We start from the raw sequence: 20,291 nt of genomic DNA on the forward strand, positions 1-20,291 counted from the left end.
TTACTATCGGCCAAAACATTGGAGCAATCATGTTATCAAGCGCTGGAAAAGAATGGGAGATTGATCACAGGTATTAAAAGTTTAACTTGGGACACCTATTGGTTGTTCCTAGTAAAACCGTACAGCCAGAGAGCCACCCTCAAGTACCTCACAGATGCAATCGATGTATCATTCCCGATATACACGATGCCACCTATGCTGCTCAACTCAATTCTCATCTCAGCCTCCCTCAAGAAGTGGAACCAATGCTAGCGATATGCCAACTCAGCTCGAAAGGCAAACAACTAGAGTGATGAATCATGCTACCGACTACTAGATTGCTATGGGGGAGATATTCAAGATCAAGTTGTACCAATTTAGTAGCACTTTAATTTTGTAGTTAGTTAGTTTAATTAAGTATTTATAGGCCCTTTCAATGCATTGGAAAGGGTCGTAAGTTTTTGTATATGACTTAAACCTGAAGTTGCACTACTGTACTTCAGGTATATTTTTTATAAAGACTGGGCCAATTATTCCAATTTTGATAACGAAGCTTTTATGTGGATGTGCACTATTGCCTTTATTTAAAAGTATTTCTGAGTCGGAAGAAGGAATTCGAATTGCGATTAATGTTGGGAATGATTTGCAGCTCATATGGTACTACTATCTATGTCTAAATTCATTCTTCTTATGTGAATTGTTATTTGATCATTCTTGCTATTATTGATTATATGCATGTGTTTTAACAACATTCTTTATACTTTCCACTATTGGGTGTTTACAGCGTGCTTTTCTTCTAATCATACATGTATCAGTAATATAAAAAGATAAGTGTAACAATGTTTTATTAATTACTTTGTTCAATTATTTGAACAAAGAAATTATTATATGAATGAATGTCTATGTTTATTGAATAGAGTCATCTATATGCCTATTAATGAACAAATATCATTAAACGTTGCATTTAAGAATAGAAGCTTCCCGGGATAGAATAGTCATTTGTATTTTCGCTTTTAGATTAATTCATCCATTCATTATCACTTATTAGAAAACCAATCACTCATCCATCCCTTTTTATTCATTACTGGGAAACTAGTCCCATTATATCCAGTCGGAGCCACCATCCAAAACGGAAAAGGAGTTGTATTAAGGTCCGGACTGGGTGGTTATCCTACGATGTTGATGCAACGATTTTTGAGGCATCAACAGGTCCACAGGTACTTTTACATATTCTAAGAAATTTCGAATGGTGTATGAGGGGTCTAAAGGTTGAGGGAACATTATGCTTCCTCAAGATTATCGCACTCTTGTCAATGGTCCCTTGGATGAAATGGAAATGCACCTCTGAAATCCGATCATTGGGTTGTTTCTTAACCTTAAGACCTTTGCTAGCTTTAACGAAAGCTTTAAGACCCTGGTGCCTACTATATCCATTATAAACTCTTCTTGACCGTGTGGCCATATGACGTATGAATCATCAACAAATCTTTTCCAAAGCTTGGGTTTAAATCGAATTCAGGCTAAAGCTTTGGATTCAAAGTCTTCCATAAACAGATTAGCTACAATAGGGGATAGAGAGAAGCCCATGGCCACACCACAAGTTTGTTCATAAAATTCCCCTTCGACACAAAAAAAAGTAGAAGGTAGATCTCAACTATTTTTGCAGTGTTGGGATCAGTGAGGCAATTGATAACCTCAATGGCCTCCTTAGTAGGGATGCTAGTGTGAAGGGAAACTACATCGAAACTAACAAGATTGTCTCCAGGATCAAAGTTCTTGTGCCTTAACTCATTGACAAACGACTAGGAGTCTTTGACAAAAGACTTTGTAAGGCCAACAAGGGATTTAAGCTTCAGGGCTAAATATTTAGCTAGAAGATAGGTTGGCCCTCCTATGGTGTTGACAATGGGTCTCGGGCAGGGCCATCCTTATGGATCTTTGGAAGCCCATAGATCCCAGGAGTGATATGCCTACTCTCGATATGTTTGTGGCTGAAGGTGCCAACAATGCTACTGGACATTATAGCTAGAGCAACAGTTTTGGAGATCATTTCAAGGAATTCTTGTTAAATTTTCCATAGCTCCCATTGTTAAGAAAGTAATCGAACATCTTCTTCCAATAATACTCCTTATCAAAAATTACGACATATTTATTATTTATAAATTAATGAATAAATAGATATAAATTAATACTGAAATTTTTTCCTTCAATCCATGATTACACTGACTTGAACAAATAGTGAGCTAAGATATCGTCTACAAAAAGCACATACTACACCCACATAAACCATTATGAAACATTAAGAAAATTATGAAACATTTTCCACACTAATTTGAATAAGGAGGTCGGAGCCTCCACTGAGGTTGGTAGTTTAATCAGATTGAATCTTAGAGCAAGTAAAATCTTATACATTTCCAAGGTTGGTGCCTCAATTATGTTGTAGCCTATTGCAAGTGGGTGTTGGCAACTTTTCGAGACTAGTTCCTCAATCAGGTTCTAGACTATTCCTAATAGTTATTTGCACATCTTACAGTTGGGTCTCTCTAGCAAGTCAGTGCTTGAAAATCTATGTAAATAAATAAAAAAATAAGAAGAAAAGAATTTGAAGTTTTCTCCCACAAGTATTTCCATGTAAAAGCGTGTGCCCTCTTGTCTCAATGTGATAATGGCTTCTTGATGCATGATTTCACTTATTGTTATAATGAAAATTGTTATGATACACTGCTACAAAATTATATATTGATAAAATGTTTTGAAATGATAAGTTTTCCATTACATTGTTTTATCCCATCTTAATGTAATCTTTGGTCTAATAATTTTTATCTATTTTTATTTTTCTTTGTAATCAAGAAAAAGATAAAATTAATATTCTTAGTCTTGACAATTTATCTTAATCATATATCAATAAGAATTTGATATATTTCTATCCAAACTTTTTCCATAAAAAAATATTTAATTTTTTTATACAATTTTACTAATACAATTAACATTTTTTATCATTTATTTTAATTAAAACCTACTTTGAAAAATAAAAATAAAAGATAAAATTAATATTCTTAGTCTTGACAATTTATCTTAATCATATATCAATAAGAATTTGATATATTTCTATCCAAACTTTTTCCATAAAAAGATATTTAATTTTTTTATACAATTTTACTAATACAATTAACATTTTTTATCATTTATTTTAATTAAAACCTACTTTGAAAAATAAAAAATAAAAAATAGAAATGTATAAAAATGTGTTTAATTTCTTTCTTTAAAATAAGTAATACCAATACATTATTTTTTTTGGTTATCCATCAAAACTAATAATCCATGCTGTTTAAAAACTATCGTTTTCACTCAATATAATATTAGGTATAAAATTCCAAAGCACTTGTTTTCCATTATCCATTAGAAAAACACTAAGAATAATAGGTACAAAATAACAAAATAATAAATATAGAATTTCAAATCATGGGAAATAATACATCCCTCGTTTAAAAATTGCCTTTTGCGCTAAAGCACTTTAATTTTTATTTTGTTTTCAAAGTGTTTACATATATATATTTATTTATTTATGAAAAAAGAAGGAAGACAATTTTGAAAAAAAAAATATTATGAGAAAAAGTTTCATTGTTAATTAATTTTCAAAAAACTACAAATTTTTTTAATTATATGATTATTAAAACAAAACTAGATCACAAATATTTATCTTTAGAAATAAATTTAAAATATAAAATATAGTTGTCTAAGCATTGTTCGTAAAAGGCATATGAATGTGGACAATAAGTGGTCACTACATTCACAAGAAGCTATGGACATTAAGTGGTCACTACATCCACAGGAAAACATAACTAGCAAGGCCAAACCCTAAGGATGTGGAAGATATTTGACCCATGAACTCCCACGAGGTACTTAACAACCAAACCTATTAGAAAATTATATATTACGGAGAAATGGAACACATAAAATATTGCAGAAATATAAACACAAAAAACGCATAAAACAAGAGAGACACAGATATACGTGGTTCACCCAGTTTGGGCTACATCCATGGAGAAACAACCAGTCTTTCCTTTTATATTATCCAGCAAACTGAAGAGATACAACCTACAGCAGATCCACTGTAACACCCTCTTCACTCTCAATCTCCTCTCTCTTCCTCAATCAAAATACAGATATCCAAAGACACAATACAATTCCCTCATATATAGTGAGGGGTTGCCTTCTAGGGCAAAAAGCTGTAAATTAGACATAACTTCTACTGTCAGATCATCCGCCTAATGAACGGCCCAGATTGACTAGAAATTACTAGACTTTTACAAGGCAATTTTACATCTATTTTTAGCTTCGGGGGCGCTTCCCCCAAACCCCCGCCAGGGGACCGCTAGCACCCGGACCCCCCAGCCGGGGGAGATTTACCCCCCGGTACCCCCCCACGTGGAGGGGTGTACAGTCTTCTTGGGGTATACATCCGGCTGAAACCTTTGAATACAGAAGATAATCAGGCTCCACACCCAGCAATCTCCCACTTGGAGACTGATTATAGCAACTCCACCACTGCTTCATTTGCTAGACAATGACTCCACTTTGGACCTGTATGTTTCTCATCTTCTTCATCATACTTGAAGATCAATTGAAACTGAGAAGATTCTCAGTTTCTCCTTGGTTACAACTTTTGTTAACATATCTGCAAGATTCTGGCTAGTGTGTATCTTTTCCAGCTTCAACTTTCCATCTTCAAATGCTGACCGTATGAAATGGTACTTAAGTTGTATATGTTTAGTCTTGGAATGAAATGCAGAGTTCTTTGCAAGATGTATGGCACTTTGGCTGTCACTGTATAACCTGCCCAACTCCTGCTTCTTGCCCAATTCATCCAGAAACCTTTGTAACCAAATCATTTCTTTACTAGCCTCTATAGCAGCAACATACTCTGCTTCTATTGTTGAAATTGCAACAACACTTTGGATTTTTGAAACCCAACTGACAGCTGTTCCACCTACAGTAAACACATACCCTGTTGTGCTCCTCCTGTTATCTCTATCACCTGCCATATCCGCATCAACATATCCCTGTAAAGCAATGTTTGAACCACCAAAGCATAATGCTTGATTTGTGGTACCTTTAAAATACCTGAGAATCCACTTCACCGCCATCCAATGTTCTTTTCCTGGATTGTTCATGTACCTGCTTACAACTTCCACTGCATGTGCAATATCTGGCCTTGTGCAGACCATTGCATACATTAAGCTTCCAACTGCTGATGCATATGGAACTTTAGACATATGACCCATTTCTTCCTGAGCCTTGGGACACGCCTCCTTACTTAATTTGAAATGGCTAGCCAAAGGTATACTAACTAATTTTTCATTCTGCATATTAAACCTTTTCTATGTACTCACTTTGAAACAATGTTAATTTGTGATTCTTCTTGTCTCTAGTTATTCTCATACCAAGGATTTGTTTGGCAGCACCCAAATCCTTCATTGCAAATGAGTTTGCCAATTTCCTTTTGAGCACATTTATTTCCTGCATGTTAGAACCTACAACAAGCATATCATCTACATACAATAACAATATAATATAGCTGCCATCATTTTTCCTTTTGAGATAAACACAATGATTAAAGTGACATCTAGTATAACCTTGTTCAGACATAAACCTGTCAAATTTTAGATACCACTGCCTTGGAGCCTGTTTTAAGCCATACAAGCTCTTCTTCAACCTGCACACTAGTTTCTCCTTCCCTTTTACCTCATATCCTTGTGGCTGCTACATATATATCTCTTCCTCCAAATCCCCATGGAGAAAGACTGTCTTTACATCTAAGTTCTCAAGATGCAAATCTTCAACTGCTACTAGACTTAAAATAGTTCTGATTGAAGTCATTTTAACAACAGGAGAAAATATTTCATCAAAATAAATACCTTTCTTCTGTGCAAACCCCTTCACTACAAGTCTAGCTTTGTACCTCTGTTTTCCTCCATCTTCTTCCTTCAGCCTGTAAACCCATTTATTCTGCAATGTTGTTTTACCTGCAGGCAACCTGACTAAGTCCCAAGTCTGGTTATGTGCTAAGGAGTCCATCTCTTCTTTCATGGCTTGCTCCCACTTCTTCCTAGTTTCTACCTGCACTGCTTCTTCATAGCATTCTGGTTCACCAGAATCAGTCAACAATACATAATATAATGAAGGAGAGTATCGTTCAGGGGGTCTACTTATCCTGGTAGATCTTCTAACACCACTTTCAGGTGTTTGAAGTTCTTGTTGCTATTGTGGTTGTTGTTCTGGCTATTGATAATTATGATTTTCAGGCACCATCACTTTTCTTGTGATATCGTCAAGCACTGTGTATTTTCTGTTTTCTTTTTCTTGTTTCTTTTCCTGCAACTAATTCTTATACAAGACCTTTTCATTGAATATTACATCTCTGCTCCTAATGATTTTGTGATTTTCATAATCATATAAGCGATAACCAAAATCATTAACACCATATCCAATAAAGGTACATTTCTTTGATTTTGCCTCAAGCTTTGTTCTATTTTCTTTGTTAATGTGGACAAAAGCTTCACAACCAAAAGTCTTTAAAAATGAGTAGTTTACCTTTTTACCTGTCCATGCCTCCTCTAGAACACCACCATCCAAGGAACTTGAAGGCCCTCTGTTTATTAAATAAATAGCAATATCTACAGCATCTACACAAAATTGTAAAGGCAATCCTGCATTAAATTTCATGCACCTTGCATGCTCCATGATTGTCCTGTTCATCCTTTCTGACAAACCATTTTCTTGTGGTGTTCCTGGAACTATCTTCTCTCTACAAATTCCATTCTCTGAACAGTACCTATCAAACTCTTTGTTACAATATTCACCTCCATTATCTGATCTGAGACACTTCAACCTTTTCCCTGTCTCATTTTCAACCAAAGCTTTCCATTTCTTGAAAGTATCAAATACATCAGATTTATTTCGAATACAATAAATCCAGGTTTTTCTGGTTGCATCATCAATAAAAGTAACATAATAATGAGAGCCACCAAGAGATGATACCTGAGCAGGTCCTCATACATCTGTATGCACAAGCTTTAATTTTTCGCTCTTCTTTTCTTTCCCAACTCTAAGGAATCTGACCCTCTTCTGTTTTCCATAAACACAATTCTCACAAAATTTTAAATCAACATGCTTCAAACTTGGCAAAAAATTTCTTGAGTGAAGAATCTGCATCCCCTTCTCACTCATGTGCCCGAGCCTATGATGCCACAATGCCATATCTTCTCCTATAGAGGTTAAAGCATTAACAGAATTAGAAATACCATTGCATAAATACAATGTACCAACCTTTTCTCCTTTCGCTATTACCAGGGATCCTTTAGTGACCTTGTTTTATCTGTGAAAGTAGTTACGCAACCTTCACCTCCCAACTGCCCTGTTGAAATTAGATTTTTCTTCAGATCTGGAACATGCCTTACCTTCTTCAATAGCCATTGATTTCCATTTTTTTGTTTTATGAAAATTGTACCCATTCCAACGATTTTATAGGATTTATCATCACCCAATCTAACTTGTCCAAAATCTCCAAAGTGTTTCTTATCAAGTGTGGCATGGAATGAGGCCCCTGAATCTATGACCCAAGCATCAATAATATTTTCTAATGAAATAATCAAAGCATATTCCAACACATCACCTGTTACATTCGCTTCATGATTAATTTATTGTTGCGCATCTCCTTCTTTTCCCTTCCGAGACTTGCAGTCTTTCTTCAAGTGTCCTTTCTTCCTGCATTTCCAGCACACTATCCCCAATCTGGACTTGGATCTACGTTTTCTTGACTTACTGCGATGTCCTGGGCTCTTTCCTCTTTCCATTTTTCTTCCCCTAGTCTCTGCAGTCAAAGCATTACCTGATGTCTCACTGGAGCTTTTCCGTCACATTTCCTCGCTAAGGATTGCACCAACAACATCATCAAACTTTAAATTACTAGACCCAGAGACAGAGCTACTAATGGCCATAACTAAACCATTCCAACTTTCTGGCAATGAGCACAGAAGTAACAGAGCCCTAACTTCATCATCAAAATTTACCCCTACAGAATTTAACTGACTTGTAACTGTATTAAAATCATTTAAATGATCTGCAACAGATCCACCTTCTGACATCTTCATATTAAATAAACGCTTCATAAGAAATACCTTATTTGAGGCCGATGGTTTTTCATATAGTTTGGCCAATGCCAACATTAAACCCCGTGTTGTTGTTTCCTTTGAAATATTAAACGCTACCCATGCCGCTAGGCACAACCGTATTGTTCCAAGTGCCTTTTTGTCCAGAATATCCCATTCTGTGTCTGTCATACTCGTCAGCTTCTTTGTCTTTCTACTCAATGGTAGGTACAAATCTCTTTGATACAGATAATCTTCCATCTACATATTCCACAGCTAGTAGTTTTGGCCATTGAATTTTTCGACCCTAAACCTACCATCTTCCGCCATTGATCCCACTCAAACTAGGAACCCTTCTCTCCTGTGAGTTTATCACCCAAATAGACCTTTGGCTCTGATACCAGTTGTTAGAAAATTATATATTAGGGAGCAATGGAACACATTAAATATTGCAGAAATATAAACCCAAAAAATGCATAAAACAAGAGAGACACAGATATACGTGGTTCACCCAGTTTGGGCTACATCCATGGAGAAACAACGAGTCCTTCCTTTTATATTATCGAGCAAACTAAAGAGATACAACCTATAGCAGATCCGTTGTAACACCCTCTTTGCTCTCAATCTCCTCTCTCTTCCTCACTTAGAATACAGATATCCATAGACACGGTACAATTCCCTCATATATAGTGAGGGGTTGCCTTCTAAGGAAAAAAACCCTAAATTAGACATAAATGCTACCATCAGATCATCCGCCTAAGGAACGACCCAGATTGACTAGAAATTACTAGACTTTTACAAGGCAATTTTACATCTATTTTTAGCTTTAGGGGCGCTGCCTCCGAACCCTCGTTGGGGGACTACTGGCCCCCAGCCGAGGGGGATTTACCCCCCCGGGGGGGACAAGTCCCCCGCGCACCCCCCCGCATGGAGGGGTGTACAGTCTTCCTGGGGTATACATCCGGCTGAAACCTTTGAATACAGAAGATAATCAGGCTCCACACCCAACAAAACCAACTCAGCTATCTTTTGGGGCTATAATTAACTCAATTATAATTTTAATTGAAATAATTATTATTATTAATGATAAAAAGAATTAATTCACAAATTAAACATATATACATTTGAAAACAACATGTAACAAAGATTCTCAACTATAAAGATACACCTCCACTTTATTATAGATATTTTTAATTTGTAAATATGCTTTGTTATAATACCTGTTGAGTCCCAAACTTGCATCTTCCCTATACACCTTTTTAACCTTTTTCTCCAGTTACTTGAACCACCAAGCTGTCAAATCATTGCATATTAGTTTAAAAAGAGCATATAAAATGGTTTGCTAACTATGTCTTGTGACTGCTTTTTGATCTAGATTTTTGCTCAGTCAGCTACGGAATCTTGTCACTTTCCGCAGCCAGCTCAACTTTCCATAGCCTTTTTGTTGAAGTCTATGTTACCGGTGTCTACTGGAGAATTCAGCCACATGGGCAAGCTGCAAATGATGTGGACATGGAACGTGTCCCCTTGGTTCAGCCGAATCACTCACAGAAGGCCATGGTCAAGGACAGTGAAAGCGATGGTCAACCTAAGAGTTTTGCGGTCGCAGAACTCTGTTCTTCACCATGTGAAGACTTGCGTGGCAAATTCCTCAATCCTAGGAGGCGTGCTAACACCTGTGGACTGCTCCGTGAACCAAATCTAACAGCCACCACTCCTTGGATTTAATTGTCACGGCTACCATCACAATAGATTTCCGGACGTGGTTATTCACGTGTCTGTTTAGCAGCGCAGAATTTAGGAAGTAGTTGTATCATCCTCAGTTATAAATAATGCGTTATCATATGCATATTAGCTAGCTTTGTATATGTAATTTTGACTATTTTACGAGCCCACTGTGCCGTGACTCTATCTTTATATTATGACTGCATTTTAATACATGAGAAGATAGTGTTCTTAAGTTCAATTTGTGATTGATTGCTGATTGGCTGAGGTTGCAGAGGGCCGTTGTACACCAAGGTTCTGTAATTACTGTATAGTTTCATGCTTTCTTCCTTTATGTTATTGATGCCATAATCGTTTGCTTTTATATATTACACCGTTTATGGTATTCATGTAAGTTGTTGTCCATAGTTTCTTTTATGCTTTCTAATGACTGTTAACTGATTAGTGTTTTTCTTTCAGGTTCTAATAGACAGCCCGGGCAATTGCACATAGCTTTTTAATGACTAATGACATGGAAATATCTTGTCCTTCTGCTGATTTATTTTCTTAAGTTCTAATTCCAACACTGTTTATTTCTTTCAGTTTTGTTTTGTTCATTTACTTTTCTGCAAGATAGATATTAGACTACTCATGTCATTTTCAGTTACCTCCTATAGCCAGAGCGAGTCGAATGGTGAGGGATTGGAGTATGAATGCGTAGTTTGATATTAGTTTATTTTTCTGCAAGTTAGTGATTAGATTACTCATGTCATTTTCAGTTACCTCCTATAGCCAAAGCGAGTCGAATGGTGAGGGGTCAGAATATGAGTTGATGTAGTATGATTTAGTTTACTTTGCTTACAGTTTTTGAATTGCTTTGAGTTCAGTTTTGTTTTTATACAACAGCAAGGCTACTGGGTTTCATAGTCACTAGCTCATTGTTTGGTTTAATTAGAATTTAGGTACATTTTTATTTTCTCTTAGTAATTGATTTCATCATTGCAAGTTTTAAAACCTTTTTTAGAACTTTGAAGTTTGGAAATTATTTTAGAGGTCACCATTGCCTTGAACACTTATATCCATACTTGAATGTTGGAATTTCCATTTCACATTAGGGAATCAACAAAAGATAAACCCAAAAACAAACCAAAAATAAAAAACGACAAAGAAGTAAGAAATCAGTTATCTTGCATATATAGTGCACTTCACTTTAGCAGTTTACAACTCCCGGATTGACAATTTATATAGCAATTTAGGACACACTAAATTGACCAAACAATACCATGGGCCACTGCCAAACTATTTTTTGTTATAATGATGCAACAACAATTGGAGTGACTGAGGAACAAAGTGTGGCATTGGTGGTGGCCCTAATCGAGGGCCTAATGCAGCTGAAGAAGGAAGTTGAGGTGGTGACAGTGGCTCCAATGCAACAAAGGCAAATTAATGAGAACATGTTTCGAACCAACCAGTGTAGTTCATCGTCAAGACAAGATGAAGAATCAGATCATGGCAACAAGTTAAATAGAGAGATAAATCATTCCAATGACTATAATGAAATGACTACTTTTGACTGGGTCAAAAAATAGGTGAAGGTATATTTTCTTATTAATTTAATTATATATATATATATATATATATATTATTTTTTAATTATAAATTTGAAATTAGGATAAGTTTTTACCCAAATCATAATGGGAGGTTACTTTTTACTAGACTAAGAATCAAGAGAAAATTTATTTTCATATATATATAATATAGAATCATGATGATAATTTTACCCAATCCTTAATATGAGGCCTAGAATGCTTTATTACTTATAAGAGGAATTGTAAAAAATATATTATAAATAATGTGAAATATTATTCTTGTTTCGAAGATTAATAAATAAGAAATTAAAATATAATATAAATTATTGTTGTAGCCGCTACAACCACCCTCCAAAATTTTGGCTCGCATGCAAATTTTGGAGTCTGCCTTGGATCCTGCGATCGATCATTCTTCATCACTTGTTTCTAAGCTGATGATTTCAAGCTCTCCTCCTTGATCTTAAGAGTTGTATGCATTATAATTTGTATGCAACATGTGTCATCATCTAGCATAGGGGTTGTTGTTTGTCATGCAAAGGAAATGTTGTCTTGCTTCAAGGGAATTGTGTGCGTATGAGTGGTTTTCATCACATAGATATGTTTCACACTCACTTCACGCACTTTTGTCACGAAGGTTGTTGCATCAAGAAAATTATCTCTTATGCATTCTTTATGGTCTATGTTGTGTCACTAAGTGTCTGTACATGATCACAGTCAAGTCCTATCATGTTTACATATGTTTCATTGATCTCACACTTAGCCATTTGAAAATGAGCAACCTAGCCTCATCCAGCTTCTTGGAACTACACGCTTTGCTTCTATAACCATCAAGCTTCCTCCCTTTCCTGTTGAAACCCCGTAGCCCGCAGAGACCCCACCCAACACTGCTCTCCAAAAATGCGCAAAGCAGTCAGTTAGGCAGCACTGCTCTCTATAAATGCGTAGAGTCCAGCTGCACTGCACTCAGAAATTGAGTAGAGGTGTCCTCCCAGGACTCCCATCGCGCGGTAGTGTCTTATGCCTCAAAACTCCGTAGTGTTTTCCAAGCTGCCCTCTCTGTCTTGCATGCAGAAACTGCGTAGACGAGCCTCCGAGGGCCCCATTCCAGCAGCAATCACTTTCCACTAAAATTTCACAAATCTCCCTCTCAATGACTACAAGAAAAGGTGACATGCTGAAATCGCTTCCAAGGAGTTGAGGAGAAGGACTAAGGAACCAAGTAATGGAAAAGATCAAGACCGAATGCAAACTTCATCGAATGCATGATCATCTTGAGGGTAAGTATGGTAAGTAAAGAACACCTCTTAGTTGAGTTTGCAGGACTGTTTGTCATTTTCATATCATCCCGTGCTCAATAACATGCATGTGTGCAAACACAAAAAGTCATTTATGTGTTTCTTCTACATGTCTTGCTTCCTTTTCACTTGTTCGACCAACTGTCGTCTTCGACATTCTGATTGCTATGACATGCTTGCGACCTTGTTCTGGTGATGTTGAAGGTTATGTTTGAGTTGTGTTCACTATGTACACATCTATCGCACTCACATACGAAGTCGTATGCATTGTCGTGCAAGTGTCGTCGCATTCGTTCAATGATCTATCACAAGTGTTGCACTTGTCGTTCGCACCCATCTGTCAATCACACTGAGTGCATGTTGTCTTGATGGTTTGAGGTGTCTTGTCGTCGAGTCATGTTCAGTGTGTGCTCACAAGTTTGTGCATGTACAAAGTCACTCATTCACACACTTGGTAATTTTGTTAAAACTTTGTCGACCAAACCATTCTCCAACAGTCGGACATCCGTTGAGATGCACTGCGTAGTTTCATCTCTCAATGCTCATGTACTACTGCCCATAATTGCACAGAGCTTGAGGCTACCTCCCAAGGAGTCTGCACTGTGCAATCCTGGAATCGACTCAACCAAAAGTCACCCAGAACAACACAGAATTTTCCTAGCAAGCCATTTCAATCTGCACTGCCCGCAAGAACATCAATCGAGCCTCCAACTGGTCAACCGGAGAGTTTGATCGACTAGTGACCTTGGGCCTCACTCCTCCAAAAAATTGTGTAGAAGCTGCATTGCATGCCCACTTCTGTTGAATGAAGAAACTTTACAGACACGTCGAACAAACACCATGTGTCCATCATTGGACTGCCCTAAAAAATTGCACAGTTTTTCCAACCAGTCACCGAGTTAGCTGACCTACTGCTCACAGAAAAAACTACGTAGTTTTCATGAGAAGTATCCCAGTTGCCTAGTATCCCGCTCAGCTCTGAAACTGTGCAGAGATGTCTAGAAGGCCAGCCTCCCAGCATTGCACAATTTTTTCCAGCAGCCTCCCACAACCCGCTGTTAGCTCCCTAGAGAAATTGTGCAATTTTCACTGACAGTCTCCCTCTGTTGCCTGCACTATCTCCATCAAAAAATTGTGTGGATCTCCCCTCGAGCCGAGTCAGATCTCGTGGAAAATCATTATTGATCTGGATTGCCCATCTCAGCCTCCCAATGACATCTACGCAATTTTCACTGACATTGCCCAAGTATAAGCAAAGGAGCGACATGCACATGCAACATCAAGTGAACACCAAGACCATCAAAGAATCTACACACCTTGCCATGCAAAGGTGAAGCTATGATACACCAAGAGCACATTCATCACTCTGTAGCACTGAAGCCCAACCTGAACACCACTAGCACCATGAACATACCAGAACTATTGTGTTGAGTCATGTCATGAGTCATCTCAGCCACATCACTATTGTGGGCCATACTGTTGTAATCAATGTAATGTAATGTGGAAGCACAAGAGACCCACATATAAAGTTGAAGAGTCATGTAAAGCTGAAGATTCATGTAAGTCAAACAGTCATGAGGGAAGTCGAATGGTCACAAGGGTTAGTTTCACCCTTGGCTACATATACCCCTCATTTGTACATGCAAATGAATTTTCACCTTGGCTCCTCCCACATAGCCTTGAGAGTCTGTAATCTTTTCTTTGAGGAACGAACAATGGTTCCAACGCCCGACTATCGGGGTTAGTGATGTAATGGTGTATGAATGTGTCTTGGAACTTTCGCTCAATTCAAAAGTCTGTTAACAAGCCGTCATGTTTTCACACAGGTATTGTATTCGTTTCTAAGACTATTCTTTGGACGCTTGTAATGCATGCTGCTTTAACCTGTATTAATTCAATTTAACTATTTCGGTTGTTTTAGAACATACACTATTGGAAATGTGTTGCATCAGTTGTTAACATTGTCTCGCCCGTGTGGGTTATCCCGTCAGGCACTCGACATATTCATTCTTGTAAACTTTTTATAACGCCCATCACACTCGTGTGGACTATTCCACTGCGTGTTGTACTTGCCATCTGTTCATGTTGTGTTTGTGACTTCCGCATCTGTGTGGACTACTTCGTCGAAAGTTGCGCATGTCTTATTGTGTTGTGTGCTCTAGCATAGTTTGGACTATTCCCTTTCAACCTGACACTCACTTCCACCCTTTCTCTCTACAATGAAAGAAAATTGACACAAGTGACACTAAGCACTCACCAAGCACGTGAACCTCGATGTTCGGAGAAAAAGTAAACCACTCATACATGCTAACAAGCAAGAGCTAAGGCATATTTTTAAGATAATGGAAACCGAACCATCGTACTAGATGGGACTCCTACACCAAATAGTGTGAGGTCTAGTTGGGACTTCATTTCGAGGAGATCCCCTGATTTTTTTTTTAGGAATCAGGGGGATAAAATTAAAAATAAAAAAGGAAAATCAAGGAAATCGATACAAACACTAGATTAAGAAAGGAAAAAAGCTAAGATGAAAGGGCAGGGATCCAACAACTGTTAATTTTCCAGTCGTCATCCCTGTTTAGATTACTTGGCCTCCTTTCAATTTCAATGGCCTCCCTAAACTTACGGTGATGAAATCGAGCAATCCTTGTAATAACCTGGGCCTCCTCAATGCATATATGATGCTTTGTCTTTTTCGCATCTTCTGCCAAAGTTGAAGAGCAAGTCCTCCCATGCTTGTTGTCGGTTGTATTCTCATTAATCCTTTGGTTTATAGAGCGACCAATTTCACCAATGTATGGTGTTCCACAAGAACAAGGGATAACATAAACACCTTTCACATCGTTGGGATCCATAGGGTCTTTTACAGATTTTAAGGAACTTCGAATGGTGTTGAGGGAACATTATGCTTCCTCAAATCGAGGTGAGTCCAAAGCTTTGGATTCAAAGTCTTCGATAAACAGATTATCTACAATAGGGGATAGAGGGGAGACCATGGCCACACCACAAGTCTGTTCATAGAATTCCCCTTCAACGCACAAAAAAGTAGAAGGCAGATTTCAACCAATTTTGCAATGTCGAGATTAGTGAGGCAATTGATGACCTCAATGGCCTCCTAATAGGGATGTTAATGTAAAGGAAAACTACATTGAAACTAACAAGATTGTCTCTAGGATCAAAGTTCATGTCCCTTAACTCATTGACAAACCACGAACAGTCTTTGACAAAAGGCTATGTAAGGCCAACAAAGGATTTAGGTTTCAGGGCTAAATATTTAGCTAGAAGATAGGTTGGCCCTCCTATGGTGTTGACAATGGGTCTCAAGGGGAGCCCATCCTTATGGATCTTTGGAAGCCCATTGATCTTAGGAGTGATAGGGCTACTCTTGATAAGTTTTTGGCTGAAGGTGCCAACTGTACTACTGGACTTTATAGCTCCCACTATTACGAAAGATATTCTTCTTAAATTTTCTATAACTCCCCTTGTTACAAAAACAATCAAATATCTTCTTCCAATAATCCTCCTATCCAAAAATTACAACAAATTTATTATTTATAAATTAAACAATAAATATATATAAATTAACACTGAAATTTTTTCATTCAATCCATGATTACATTCACTTGAACAAATAATGAGCCACGATATCGTCTGCCAAAAGCACATACTACACCCACATAAACCCCAAATATTTATAAATGTAGGTCCCACTTTAATTGGAACAAATTCAAGAAACATGCGCAACTTTCACCTAGAAAATCCCATTTACATTTTTATTTTCGATTGGCTACTTCGGAACTTTTCCATCCAAATCCCTATCGATATCTTACATGTCATTATTACTAAGGCGACGACAGAAGACAGCCCATAAGCTTGTTGTACCACGGCTCCGTTATTCTCGAGATGCTCTGAATCTCTCTTCCACATGAAGATAACGATGAACGGGCTGTAACTGTGGTATCTCCGCCATGGACGCTCTTATTCGCTGCCTCCTTCGAACAGAGGAAGAATGTGCGGGAACCCAAGTCCTCGACCTTATCACCTGGATTTAAACCTGCCAACAAAACTGACAAATCATTAACCACGGTTTGCATGGCAACAAAACTGATAGACTATTAACCATGGTTTGCATATCAAATACAGCAACCTATATTCTAGGTACATCCACCATTTCTCAGAAATTGGGACATAGTTAGGTTCAAGGTGTATCTAAAATTCAACGCAGTTTACTGGACTAAAAGAAATTAGGGTTCTTACAGTTGATGCAGAATTGTGAATAATGGAGTCCAAACGAGGCTGGATCATTACTGAGAAGAGGCTTACGCCCTTCCTTGGCATAGAGAACAAGGGTGGCTTTAATCGCATCCTCCACAGTGGCATCTTTGGAGAGTATTGCACGCAGCGGACCAATGCTCCGTGCAACTGTCACATTCACCAACAACTTATTAGCGCTTAATGCCTGATCCACTCGATTATTCGTCCAAGCCGTGTGTTTCCACTGATCCCGATTGAGAAGCTCAGGATGCGTCTTTGGCCTTCTCATTGTCACAGTCGTATTATTATTCTTCAATTTCGATGATGAAAATGAAGATGATGCCTCCCAAGTCTTTTGGGCTTCGGAAGAGCGCCCAGAGTAGGTGGGTGACCTACGGAAGCCTTTTTCATGGTGGAGATTGAAATTGTGAGGTAGTGGTCCTCGATCTGTTACAGAACTGCTCATATGGCCATGTCTAGGCACTGATCCATTTCTTGGATTCGGCCTGCTCCCTGACGTCTTCGCCACCCTTTTCTCCATGGGATCCCTGATTATAACTTCAGAAGACAATGACTGACTTCACCTCAACCTCCGGTATCTGTAATACTGAGCATTCAGAAATGTTAGTGGGACAGGCTGAAAAACAAGAACCCGAGACACGACTGCATCGCCGGTGCAAAAATAGTCGCAATAGCCCACAGGGCTCAGCGTTTTGGCTGCAACAGATGCCCACAGGGCGGCCTGACTCCCACCACACATCAATCGAAATTTCTGCTAGAGATTCTAATCCAATCCAATCCAGAAATTATAGATGCAAAACAATTTAATAGCACCTAGCGTATCACTGACCCCTTCTTGAAACGGTACCAGCCATTGTTACAGCAGACAACTTGTTACTGGTATTACAATAAGCCATGGATTAATAGGATGGAATGAGCCTTTGCCGAGGGCAACTTGCACTTCTCCTTGTCCTTCACTTTGCCTTTCTCAAAACGCTCGAATGATTTGTGAATGAAGAAGGGCGTTGGGGACTAAAGACATCTTAATGCTATAAAGGGCCCACTTCCAAACTACTCTGGAGACCCACCAAGTGGCGGGAGGTTGAGGAGAAGGGTGAAGGAAAGTAGCGACACCAACCCACGTTGTGAGTGATGGAGAATATAATACGAACGGTCGCACCAATGAGAGTCGGCAACCTCCTCTTTTCAAATTCCAACTCTACCTTATCGCTTCAGTTTAACCAATGAGAGTCGGCAACCTCCTGTTTTCAAATTCCAACTCTACCTTATCGCTTCAGTTTAACCTAAAATTCTACATCGGAACTTTTTGAAATTTGAACTATGACCTGGCATAACTTTTTGAAATTTGAACTATGACTTGGCATAATTTATTCATATAGCTTAAATTTTAGATTTTTGTGATTTGTATTAATAATGAGACTATTGAATTTAGGTTTTTGTTATTTATATCAAGTTTATTGAGGAGATTTTTGGAGAAAATCACATCAAAATTTATTTATCGACACGTTTCTAACGAACCACACTTGCTGATTTGAAACGAGTAGATAAATGAATTTTGATATGAACTTGATAATGAGATTGTCTTAGTATTAATCACATTATTGAGTTTTGGTCAAATTATCTTTATGATTAATCACATCATTGAATGTTGATCAATTTGTTTTTCTGATTTATTCATATGTTCAAATTAGGTTAACATTATATTATTGTTTTCGGATTAAATTTAATTATATAATTTTTTTTTTAAGATTGAAATTTTTGGATTTACTTAACAGGGACAAGATATATTGATGATGATGATGATGATGGTTAACGTCCACTGAGACCAAACATTGGTCTATCGGACCTAAAGAAACAAATTATTTATTTTGATTTAAGATTTTATTTTTATGCTCAAAAAGGTTGGAGAGAAGCCTCCCGAGCTCACTATAATTTTGACATTGTAAAAAACTAGGAAGGTTAGTATTGTAACAAAGATTGTGAAACTGAGATCTAATGTGGTTGTACACGGGACACTCTAAGAGAAAGTGATTTTCATCCTCGATTTTCTCATTCTCACATAGATGGCAGATTCTTTCCATCCATGGTGTTCTAGGAATTGCCCAACGACCTGTTTCACTATGGAGCTCATGAGAATTCGTTCTAATCTTTGCTATGCTAATTTTCCTCTTTGAGCTAGTTAAAATAGAGATATACTTTTGATCTTCTAGGGTGGGGTTGATGACCTTATTATAATAACTTAATTTTCTTTTAGCTGCTAAATCTTTCTCACACCACATTTTTTCTTTGAACTTAGAAGTAACAATATCTTTAATGTTATTAATGTTTTGCAAAGCATCATTCTCATTGATCTCCCAATAGTTTAAACAGGCCCTTATGTCTTTATGCCACCCCGGTTTGAGCCTTAGGTAGTTTTGGCTGGAATTTAATAATAGCTTAGGAAGTCTATAATCGCCTATGTTATTAAACATCTTAAAGTCTTAATGCAAATTATTTTTTTTAATCATAAACAAAAAAACATAATTTTTTTTTTTTTTTTTTTCTCTCTATTTCTAAAATATTCCTAAAATCTACCGTGGAAATAAAAATACACTATTATCAGTGGGCTGTCAACGTAATCTATGGGCTGTCAACATAATCTAGATGGAATCAAACCCATTTTCTTTTATTGCCACTCCATTTCAGATCTGCCCGTCTGTGTGGTTCATAACTTCATACGATGGCCAGATAACTATACCACATACTTTAAATAAATATAAAAAAAATCTTTCACTTTAAGGGATATATTTGTTAAATAATTTGGGGCAGTCATGGCTGGTGAAGGTAGGAGCTCATCTGGGGATTTCTGTGGTGCTGAAGATGGAACCGAATAGTTGCTATTTACTTTTATATCTAGCGGTGAAGGTATTATCCAGTGGAATTATTGGAGCACGCTTGAAGGTCCTTTACATGCATTAAATTTCGCTATTTTGTTTACTTTGTAATATATAGGTATAATTTATATTTCTATTTTAATTGGAGGAATCTATGAGTGGAACATTTCATTTACCCAGTTATATCCTGTGGAAACCAAATTCTCTTTTTATAATTTTTTTTTTTGAAATTTTGAATGAAACCATTCCGTTTAATTCACGGAAACATACATTTTCAGTATATTATAACACGGAAACATACATTTTCAATATATTATAACATAATTATGAATTATAATGTTATTGAAATCTAGATAAAAAAATTATATTAAACCCTCTCAACAACCAACCAAACTCTAACTACCTAAAATTCAGGGAAATAAAGCG

At 37.3% G+C, this 20,291-nt stretch overlaps 1 protein-coding gene across 1 annotated transcript; it reads right to left on the bottom strand.

The window, feature by feature from the left end:
- Nucleotides 1-16,251: 16,251 nt before the first annotated feature.
- On the bottom strand, nucleotides 16,252-18,089 carry LOC149198967 (uncharacterized). Its single transcript, XM_089399341.1, has 2 exons — nucleotides 16,975-18,089; nucleotides 16,252-16,771 (listed from the first exon to the last, which is right to left on the bottom strand). Exons 1-2 carry the CDS (start codon nucleotides 17,510-17,512, stop codon nucleotides 16,560-16,562), a joined length of 750 nt encoding a protein of 249 aa, XP_089255467.1. The 5' UTR covers nucleotides 17,513-18,089; the 3' UTR covers nucleotides 16,252-16,559.
- Nucleotides 18,090-20,291: the final 2,202 nt, after the last annotated feature.

The sequence above is a fragment of the Pinus tabuliformis genome, chromosome 2_1 (genome assembly GCF_031772625.1).
Source record: "Pinus tabuliformis cultivar Carrire ecotype Pingquan chromosome 2_1, CPIR1, whole genome shotgun sequence".
Lineage (NCBI taxonomy): Eukaryota > Viridiplantae > Streptophyta > Pinopsida > Pinales > Pinaceae > Pinus > Pinus tabuliformis.